This window comes from Mobula birostris, chromosome 14, assembly GCF_030028105.1.
Source record: "Mobula birostris isolate sMobBir1 chromosome 14, sMobBir1.hap1, whole genome shotgun sequence".
Lineage (NCBI taxonomy): Eukaryota > Metazoa > Chordata > Chondrichthyes > Myliobatiformes > Myliobatidae > Mobula > Mobula birostris.
In genome coordinates, this window is record NC_092383.1 from 3786643 (window position 1) to 3798189 (window position 11547).

The 11547-nt window shown below is 40.9% G+C and overlaps 1 protein-coding gene across 8 annotated transcripts in view; it reads left to right on the forward strand.

Annotated features, from left to right (window-relative positions):
- The window catches only part of LOC140209659 (CTD small phosphatase-like protein 2), a 70619-nt gene extending 61582 nt beyond the window's left edge, over positions 1-9037 (forward strand). For all 8 annotated transcript variants that reach the window (XM_072277999.1, XM_072277997.1, XM_072277998.1 and 5 more), the window contains 3 exons: positions 1967-2093; positions 7279-7374; positions 8034-9037. In XM_072277999.1, coding sequence (XP_072134100.1) covers positions 1967-2093; positions 7279-7374; positions 8034-8099 — 289 coding nt within the window. In that variant the 3' untranslated portion in view covers positions 8100-9037. The remainder of the gene's footprint in view (positions 1-1966; positions 2094-7278; positions 7375-8033) is intronic.
- The last annotated feature ends 2510 nt before the right edge of the window (positions 9038-11547 follow it).

The following is an 11547-nucleotide window of genomic DNA, read 5'->3' on the forward strand; positions in this document are numbered from 1 at the left end:
CACCTAAAGAATCCAGTAGTGAAGTTTTCCTCCTTTATTTTAATATTCGATGCAAGAAAGGAAAATTACTAACTGTTAGCTAGCTTCTCTGATCTTTGGGTGATTTGCTGACCAGTAAACTGTACTGCTGCCCGCCCCCCCCCCCCCCACCCAGGCCTCTCACAGTTACTTTATATTCATTCAAAAATGTGGACTTCACTAATTAGGCCAGAATTCATTATCCTTGACTAATTGCCCCTTGAAAAGTGTGGTTTATTTCAAGAGTCAGGAGAGAATTAACTGCTCTCCAAGAGGCACAAACAGGCTAATGAACAAAGGTGGATTTTAAAGACAATCCAATCATTTCATTCACTTGTGCCAGATTTTTATTCAGTTAACTGAATTCAGGTTATTTTGGTGTGGGATTAAAATTTTTCTCTGCGTTATTTGTCCTGGTCTCTGGACTGGCAATGCAGTTAACATGACCCAGCTCACTGTTGGCAAGGTGGCAGAGAAGATTGTTTGGGCTAAAATGCCAATTTCCAGTGTCACTTTTGGGATAAATATTTGTCCCTGTTCTAATGCCATTGAGTTCACTGACTCCTTCCCACAGCCAACCACTTTTAGAGTTTAACCGTTAATACAATGTAATATGCAGAAAAGAAGACCACTTAATGTCTTTCATGACCTTACAGTGCCTCCTCACTGCCTACTCCACTTGTCCCTGCGATCCCACCAGCAGCCACTTTGAGTTTAACCATTATCACAATGGAATGTGCAGAAAGGAAGATCATCTTCATTGTCTGTCATGATTCTACAATGCTCTAGAACCTTTTAACTTTTTAATTACAAATGTAGTAGCCACAATTTTGTGCACAGCAAGATCCACACAATGCAATGCCATAACTTGTTTTGTTTGCAATGTTAGCTGACTAATAAACATCGCTTAAGGGACCTGCAGAACTTCCTTTGAATGATGCCATGAGATCTTTAATATCCACCCACACAGGACTTAATACATGCATGTAAAACGAGTTTTAGTTTAATATCTTGTGTCAAGGTTGGCTTTTCTCTTTACAGCACTCAGTGCTGTAATGCATTGATCACTAGGATAAGGTGGGACATATCCCACCCTAGTACTCACCCATTCAATGTCCTACCATCCAGCAGGAGGTACAGAAACATCTCTGCACAGAAGTCTAGACTGAAAAAAACAGCTTTTTCCTCTGAGCTGCCACGCAACTAAACAATGCTGCATTTTGGAGTTTGTTTTTAATTCACTTGTAACTTAGAGGTCACTAAATAACTCAGACGGTATTTGAAATGTAGTCATTGTGTTTTTAGTAATTAGATTAGATTATCAGGACACGCAGTCCTCTTTTAAATTGTCATTTAGTAATGCATGCATTAAGAAGTGATACAATTTGTTCCTCCAGAATGATAATCATAGAAACACAAGACAAACCAAGACTAAAAAAAACTGACAAAAACCACATAATTGAATTGCCAATATGCTGTCTTGCACTGCATAAAGCAGCACTGCAATCTCATTGTCCTCAGCAATGACAACAAAGCTCTAACTAACTAAGGTGCTCACAAAACACCTTATTCATACCTTTCAGAAATGAGAGTGCTGACCAATTCTGTCATGGCGGATTAAGCAAAAGAATAAAATTATGATATGATTTTGATACAAAATATTCCTATATAGTTTTGCCTGGCTTGATGCTGTATTCTGTGATCCTACTTTGTATGTTACAGTTTATTGGTATTTTGTTGTATATCGTCACCTCTTTCGATTCGATCAGCATCTACAAAAAGTTTGTGCAAGATGTATTTTAGGTGCTGGTGCTTTTGCTAATGTTGAAGCTACTTTCATTACTTTCTGCAGTTTAGCCAGTTATTTCTGTATAATTATTGGCTGAAAGTCTTCATGTTCACCATAATTTTATTATTATGCTTAACCTGCAATTTTTTTTTCATTTAGGCATAGACTATTCCGTGAGCATTGTGTGTGTGTGCAGGGAAACTACATAAAGGATTTAAATATTCTTGGAAGGGATCTTTCGAAAACAATCATTATTGACAACTCTCCACAAGCCTTTGCATATCAGGTTAGTTCCAGAGCCATCCAGTGGGGGGCAGAGTGCCAGAGAGTTTGTTTTGTGTTCTTTGGCTTTGCTTCATCTATATACTACTAAATCTCTCATGCTCTGTCTGTCTGTTTGTGACCTCCAATTAGCGCAAACGGTGCATTACAGTGGCACTTTTTTTGGCTAAATCGAATAAAAATGCGCTAACTTACAGAATGCAGGCAAAGTTCAGGGTTATATATTTGTATAAAATTGCTCATTCACCAAAAATCAACAGGCTGGCTTTCAACTGAGAGCCGATCGGCCATCATGGAAATCGGGACGCGACAGCCCGACTCGTGCACAGCCAGCCTCAGCAGTGACACCTACCGGAACAAAAGGGCAGGGCAGCGCTGTTTCGAGGGGTCACATTCTGCTCATCACCATCAGCATGTGCAGGATTGGGACAGGTCTAACTGCCACCCATCAATAAGAGATAATTAAATCTTATTGTAATAACATACTTCGAGACACCCATAAAACCCTTTGCTGCAGGCAAAGGACAGCGGTGACTATATCACGTCCATTTAGGAGAGCGCCAACCACACCATCAAGAATAATCAGCATCTTTTGGTGTTAGTGCTTCATATCTTCTATCCAGCATTAGGGTAAAAAAAAATGGTCAGCCTAATTATGTCGCGTGGAAAGGGAAGGGGGACATTATGGTCAAGAGATGACACCAAACGTCATCAGGAAGCGGCAAGGAGAGGGAGAGAACAAGAATCAGATGAGGCCAGGGCCGCACGACTCCAGGATCAAAGAGTCAGGACAAAAATAGATAAGAGGAGGAGAGGCATGCGCGTCTCCAGGATCAGAGACAAACAACAGACAGCAGGAGAGATGAAGAGACGGGGGATGAAAGGACTGCACCTCTCCAGAGTGACAATGAGAGGCACAAGGGTGGCAGATAAACCAGAAATGATGCCATCAAAAATGTCCTTTGTTAAACGAGCAGGAGCTATATTTGCTTTGCTACGTGTCGTTCGTCTTTAATAAACTGAGGTTTTCCACTTCAGTTTCCAAAGCAAAGCGATACCAATAGCATTCAGGAAAATTTAATGTTCATTCTGGCCACATCAGACTGCACTACCCTTCTCTCAAAGGGTGCCCCAACAGGTCACCCCATTGTCTAGTAGAAACTAAATTGTAAATTTGCTTGCAGTCAGTCAACTGAGGACCTCAGGAGGTTAGAAATAGAGATGTGTCCTGTTTCTTATGAGGCTCGTAGTTTGGTAGTTATGTGGCCTGGACAGATCCAAAGGTGTAAATTCAAATCCCATCAGGAACTGAATTCAGTCAAAAAAAATTTTTTAAACTCTGGAATAAATTAATAAACTTGTTTTTAGATTAACATAAAATCCAATCTGATTCACTAATATCTCTTAGGAAAAGAAATTGTCTCTCCTTGCCCTGTCTCTATTACTGTATATCTGATTTCAGACCTTCTAACTTCTAACAACTTTAAAATGGCTCAGCAAGCCACATAGCATTTTGGTCTTGCCAATTACATCCACCTTGCACTGATGTTCTGGCCCAGTGAACCTATCATAATCATTATGTGACGTGGGCAATCAAGGCCTTTGACCATGATTGTTCTTGGCAAATTTTTCTATAGAGGTGGTTTGCCATTGCCTTCTTCTGGGTAATGTCTTTACAAGATATTGTGACCCCAGCTATTATCAATACTCTTCAGAGACTGCCTGGCGTCAGTGGTTGCATAACCAGGATTTGTGATATGCACCGGCTGCTCATACCTGCTCCCATGGCTTCATGTGACCCTGATACTGGGGGGGGGGCTAAGCAGGTGTTACACCTTGCCCAAGGGTGACCTGTAGGCTAGTGGAGGAAAGGAGGACCTTACACCTCCTTTGGTAGAAATGATCTCCAACCCACCACCCACCAACAAGCCCATGCCACCTAATTACACCCATATGACCAATTAACCTACTAACTCGTACGTCTTTAGAACGTGGAAAGAAATTTGAGGACGCAAAAGGAAACAAAACATAGAGGAATGGTAATCCCTTTAAATGCCAAGGATAAGTGATTAGATTATCTTGTTGGAGATGGTCTCTCCCTGGCACATTTATTTTTTAACCCCTGAAGAGGCCATGTTCGGGAATTGTCTCCGTTTTGTTCCATGGACTGCTCCATTGGCTGAAGAGTTATGACTAGAATTGAGCATTGTGTGACCATAGCTGAGCACCACAACTTCTGGCTTTATGATGGAAGAAAGGTCACTGAAGGACTGTTAGTGTGCAATATGAGATAAAAAATAAATTTCTCAATTCTCCTCAATCATTATCCCCAAAGCTACCATTAATACCCACATTAATACTATGGCCCCAAGGCCAGAGGTATCCTGCTGCAAGTGACTGGCCTCTTGATAACCTTACCAGCATGGCAATGTGGTCAGGTACTGATTTGGTACTCTCCCATTTAAGCTGCAACTACTTCTCTTATGGCAGACTCTGTGGCTCCCACAGTTGCCTCATCTGCCCCTTCAGTAGCCTACAGAACTGGAGTGCAAACAAGCTGACCTCGGTCTTGAAGGAATAAGAAAGAGGGGGAAGTACAGCTGGTGATAGTGTTGGTTGGGAGGGTGATGAAGGCATGTTACTCACAGCTAACTTCTCTGGAGGGTCTGGAAATAGAAGATAAATAAATGGAACTGTGAGGTACAAACTGTTACAGATGCTGAAAATAAAGCAGGGCATGCTGCAGGCACTCAGCAGGTTAAGAGTCATCATCATCATTATGTGTCATGATGAGGGCAGTTATGGTCTTAACCATGACTGTTCTTGGCAAATTCTACAGAAGTGGTTTGCCATTTCCTCCTGCACAGTGTCTTTACAAGACGGGTAACCCATTGTCAATACTCTTAAGAGATTGTCTGCCTGGCGTCAGTGGTGGCATATCCAAGACCAGCTGCTCATGCGGCCATCCACCACCTGCTCCCATGTTGGTGAAAGTAAAAGGTGAATTAGGGAACAGTCATTTCTAAGTGTTTAATGCAGAGGAAATGAGAAGGTGAGCCCAGTGGTGGCATAATGTTAAGTCATGGAAATTGTAGACAGGGGTCCCAAATCAATTTTTGACACTGGAGTGGAGAATGACAACAGGAGGAACTTTTATCTTGCTTAGAGGGGCACATGTAGAAAATGGAACAGATGCAATTCAGAGACTTGTCGAACACCATGGAGAGGAAGGCACAGTTAAAGAAGAAGAAAATGTCTGTGAAACAGGAATGTAGAAAAGATATGTATCTGGAGCTTTGAGAGAATTAATTGGAAGCAAATATGGGAAGCAGATGGAGCAGATTTGCTAAAAAGTGGTGGGAGGATGTGGGAATGTAATTACGTTTGTAGATTATGAGGACACTCAGTCCTTATTTATTGTCATTTAGAAATGCATGCATTAAAAAAACGATACAATGTTCCTCCAGAATGATATCATAAGAAAACACAGGACAAACCCAAACTAAAACTAACAAAACCACATGATTATAACATATAGTTACAACGGTGGAAAGCAATACCATAATTTGATAAAGAGCAGACCATGGGCACAGTTTAAAAAAAGTCTCAAAGTCCCGATAGCCTCATCATCTCACACAGATGGTAGAAGGGAGAAACTCTCCCCGCCATGAACCTCCAAGCGCCGCAAGCTTGCCAATGCAGCACCATTGGAAGCACCCGACCGCAGCGGACTCTGAATCCGTCCAAAAACTTCGAGCCTCCGACACAGCCTCTCTGAGTGCTTTGACCCCGCCCCAGCCACCGAGCAACAAGCAAAGCCGAGGACTGGGGGCCTTCCCCTCCGGAGATTCTGGATCACACAGTAGCAGTGGCAGCGAAGCAGACATTTCAGAAGTTTCACCAGATGTTCCTCCGTGCTCTTACATCTGTCTCCTTCAAATCAGGATTGTGCATGGCAGCCTACTTGACAAATAACAGACATCATCACTGGAGTGGCTGCTGCGAGCTGCGTCGCGTCGCCATCTTCTCCTCCCTCCTGATACTGATCAATTACTGATAATTGATACTGATTATTGACTATTGCCTGAGGTAGGGATAGAAAAGTCAGGAAGTAGAAGGGAAGAGCCTGCTATGGAGGGTGTGAAAGTGATGAGAAGATGAAAGTTGCAGCAGAGGTAATGAAACTGGGGTTCTACATGAGAGCATTAAACCTACCCTTGTAGTCATCGATGTTGCTGCAGAAAGAAATGAGAAGGAGACTGAAAAGGGAAAAAATAAGGACGGTCCTACAGACAGGTGTGGTTTGGACTGTTAAGGTTCTCATAGCTACAGTCTCAGAGGAAGTGTGTGGGATTAATGGAGAGACCGTTCAGTGTAAGCACATTCAGCCAGGTTGGTCATTCCTTTGCTGGTGGAAGAAGCAAAGGACCATTAGCGTTTTTTGATGTGGGATGGAGGGAATCGATTAGTGATTAAAAAGTTGATTTGGGACCCGAAATCTGAAAAGTATATAGTATCAGAGGTGACAGGGATATAAATGAAAGAGACTGGACAAATGGAGACAGACTACAGTCACAAGGGGAAATAAGTTCTGTAGGACAGGAACCAGCTGAAACAATGAGTCTCCCAAGGTAGTCCTGCTTATGGATCTTGAGGAGATGAGGTTAGATTATGATATTGAATGTTGTGCAGGAAAGATCTCCAGTTAAATTGAGCTCCAGAACTGAGAAGCAGCAATGGAAGATGTTCTAAAAGGTTTCAATCAATTAGAAGGGGTCTCATGGAACATGCAGTAAATTTGACTATGGAGCATTGGCTACTGCCTGATTCTGCATTGTAGATGTTATTGTATCCTTAAGGAACAATAATAAACTTGGGCCAAATAGCTTCATAATGCTCATTCTATTTGGGGTCAGTTGAGTCCTTGCTGTTATGTCTGGCTGCTTTCCTAATTTAGGAAAGGTGATGCATGGGGAAAACTGAATACAAGAAACTGTAACTAAACGTTGCTTTGGAATATTTTTCAGTATTTGTGATTGTTAATCTGTGCACTGATATTCTCCCTGACTCCTCCAGTTTGAGGTATTATTGATGTGAATGTTCAGATGTTGTACAGCAGCTATAGCTGTAACTTGTGTAACAAGCTATTTGAGTTATGGTAAAATATGCTCTCAATCCTTTTCCATCAGCTATCCAATGGAATTCCAATTGAAAGCTGGTTCATGGATAAGAATGACACGGAGCTTTTGAAACTGATTCCATTTTTAGAGAAACTTGTAGAACTGGTAAGTTATGATTTCTGTCATTAAATAGCATACATTTCCCTATAAGGCTTTAGATGGAAGCTTCCTCACTTACTGCCTAGTCTTTGCTCACCTATCTGATCCATGCTGTCTAGTAATTATGCTTAGAATGGCAAGAAAGTTTTCCTAATCTCCATTCTTAATTTTTATCTTGATGTCTAAGGGCAGCTTTGGAGTTAATTGCAATACACTCACTAGTCAAATAGTTCCTGTGTCTCTCAGCACATATACCTGGTAAGATATGGATGTTATAGGCGGTAAAAGATTACTCTGAAATGTATTTAAGTCATCTGGCATTTAGCAAGGTCTTGCACATTGAAATGAGACGTTAAGTTTGCTACTCATACTGGACTAGTCATTTCCTCAGCTGCACAATTCTATCAAGTGGATAGTGTTCTAGATTGGGGGGTTCCCAACCAGGAGCCCACGGACCCCTTGCTTAATGGTATTGGTCCATGACATTAAGAAAGTTGGGAACCCCTGACATAGAAATACTGTACCACATGCTGCATGAGGGCACTTTTTTGCTTAGACTGCTTTCCCCTATATCCTGTGGCAACACCATGGAGATTTTACTGGTTGCTAATAAACCATCAAAACAATTACCTAAATTGAACTCTTTTAATATACTTCTCTCTCAGAATGAAGATGTTCGACCCCACATCAGAGAGAAGTTTCGTTTGCATGATTTACTCCCTCCGGATTAAGACCACGTTGCCAACACCAATTCTGAAGGGGGCAGAGAAGTCAAAAGCAGGACCCTTTGGACTACAGGACATTGCCATTACTGTTGAAATTTGCATTTTTGTACCTCGTCTTGCTTTTCTTGTCTTGGACACCCAGAATTAACCACGGGGTTGCAGAGAGTGAACTTGGCCTCAAACGATTTAGGGTGGTTTGGAATAGAAAAGGATATTGCAGGGGTTTAACAAAATAAGAAACGGTATATGCAGTCAAAAAAAATCTGAACCTGCAGATCCCAATAGCACATGTACAGCACGCAATAGATATTCTGTCATCCTATTTGATGTGCTTCTAAAGACAGTTTGCTGGTAACAAGTGTGAAATGCTGTGGTCTGTTGCAATACATGTTGATGAGACTTTGACTGTGGTCTATCATCTGTCAGTGGTTGGCACTTTCTTTTGTGACACACAAATCAACACTTTCTAAAAGTACTTCTGTTATTGCCACCAGCATTTGGCTTAACCTGTATTGTCACAGGTTTGCATAGGAGGATAATACTGATCCTGGTTTTCCTCTGGGTGGTGCTTTTTAAAGTGGTCTGTACCCACTTTTTTTAAAATGCAGGTCTCATTTCAACAGAAATGGCCAGTATATTATATTAAAAAATACAAAAAAAAGGTTCAGGTTTTAGGCTTTTGTTTTTCTAGTATATGAAATAATATCCAATTATTAAAGCATTCCTTTTAACTATAATGTAATGTAGAATGCCACCCGCCCCAACCCTCTTCAATTCCCCAAACAAGACAGAATCTTACCTAATTTGAGTCACCACCTTCCTGCTTCAACTGGCTGTGAATTAATGTATATTTGTTAAAATAAAAAATGAAAAATCTATAGGTTAGTCAAAATAAATCACATACGTAACATACACGTTTATTTATATTAAAGAACAGAAATTTTCACCCACAGTAGCTGTAATCTTGAAAGAGAAGGGGTGACGGCACAAGAAGAGGGATTGACACAAATTCTAAATATTGTAATTACATTTTAATCTTTTTTTTTAATCCATAAGCTTACACAGTCTCAACCTGGGTGGGGGAAAGAATGGGAAATGTGCCGTGGACAAGTGAGGAACAATTATTCCAGCTGATCAAATCTAATGGGCTTAGGTCTGTCTTTGAGCATCTACTGTCACAACACAATGTAGTGCCACTGGTTTTGGGGGTCTTCATGGTGAATGTGATATAAGAATGGTCAGTATTGGGGTGAGAATGGCAGTGTGCAAGCCAAGCTTATAGGACCTAGCTGTTTTCATCCTCTTCTCCCTTTCTCTCCCTCCGTCCCCATCCTTCCTGACAATAAGTTAGCTTGTTCGTCCCCTGTTTTAAAAACAAAATGTCTCCCTTTCCCCCCACCCACTCCTGATATATTTGCTGGCTTTTTTTTTTCCACGGTATTGTTTACTCGAAGGAGCATTGCATGAATTGCCTCTAGACTGCATTGATATACCACAAGTATGGCCACGGACTCATTTTCTAAGGAAACTGGAGAAAGCGGCACTTTTTTTTTTTACAGAGGAGCTAGGTGCATTTCCTTTGGTTTAGGCCTTTAGAAAATTGTTCAGGTCGAGGTGTGTGGTAGCTGAAGAATGGTGAGCAGCACATGAATGAGGATGCCAGTTAAATTTTTTTATGTATATTACCAGTTTACTTGTACAAAACTTTCTTGTACAAAACTACATGCAGCTTCATTTAAAAAAAAATCCTTAAAGTAAGGAGAAAACTTTTTAAAGAAAGCGGTTTAATTTTTGTATTTTTGATTTTATGAAAGGCATGAGTTTATGTCTTCTTTTTCAGTGTATTAATGAAGATTTTAACTTTTCATCAGGTTGAGCGTTTTTCTTACTATTATCTATTGTGTATGTAGCTAGCACATTGTGACACTGAAACGTTCAAATCTAGCATGTAGAATAAGCCTGTTTTTTGTGGGGAGGACAAAAAAAACCCTTTTATCCTTCATTAAATATTTTAATCATGGCAGGTTTTTCTGCAGAAAATAATTTGAAAAGCGTTTGCATTTCAGAGAAATACTGATTTTGTATTTAAAGAAAGGTATTTTGCTTGCTGGAATCTATTTACTACAGATTCACTTTAATGATAACCTTTGAGATGTATTTAAGTACCTTAGGGCATCTGGGCATCTTTCTTTATGCTGTTGTCATTTTGTCTTTATTGAAATAAAAAATGTACAGAACATTACTTTTACAAATGTTACAAACATTTTCACGTTTTGCACATTGTGCATCACAGAGATCAAATCCTCATACTCTGGCCCTCTCCCTTTGAGTCTGCACATCTACTTGTCAAAATGATCCGATGCGCTTTCAAAAGATGTTTGGTCTCTGTCTTGGTCCCTTCCTGCAACAACAACAGAAAAATCATGTTCCAACTTTTTGTTTTGCACTTAATGCCTTAAAAATCAAGACAGCTGTCGTGATACTTGTATTGGGGTTAAAACAGGGTCAACACAAGACAATAAGTCCTTTTCGTCAACAAAGAATTTGTCTCCTGTACATTCTCCTCACTTTTAAGGAAGTTTTATACCTCAATTAAATGCTGTAATTGTTATATGGTTATATATAGATATAGATACTGATTGTTATTCTCATAAAGAAAGTTTCTTCACTCCTTCCTCTGACCTTGCAGTCCCTGGAATTCAGAGGTTTAGGGTGATCTAAGCAAATGTTAAGTTTTTCTGGGTAACTAGTAGGGTGAAGAGAGACTCATCTTACGACCTGTGGAGACTAGGACTTGTGTGCAGTGTAACAATTAGGCCCAGCCTTTCACATTACACAACCATCACACCAGGAGTTCCCCACCCTTTTCATGTCATGAACCCCTGCCATTAACCGAGCGGTCAGTGGCGCCCAGCTCTACACATTACAAGCAATTGACAATGGCCACTTAACCTACCAACCTTGCATGTTCCTGGGATATGATGCGTAAGGTGAATTCCCACACAGGTGGCATCTGTGGTTAGGATTGAGCCCTTGTCTCTAGTAATGTGAAGGGGTGTTCTGCAAGTGTCCTCATATTACTGGTTCTCTCTTGCTTCCCACCAGCCGCCAACACGAACTGGAATTGAATATGTCTGAATTTTTTTTTTTTTTTTTTTGGAGGGGGTTTGCTCTGATAATTCCACGCCAGCATTCTGCAGTCTGTGCTCCGCTCTGCTTAATGGCCACTTGGCAGAGGTAGCAGGGTGTTTGTGTGTTCTCGCAACTGTCTGAAAGACACTGCAAAATCAGACCTGAACTGTCCAGTCATTACTGAGTGCAGCCTGCACCGAAAAGCAACCCTGCCCATCAGTTTAGTACTGCAGCCAAGTGGAGAGCAATGCTTCTCTCTCTCTCTCTCTCTCTCTCTCTCTCTCTCTCTCTCTCTCTCTCTCTCTCTCTCTCTCTCTCTCTC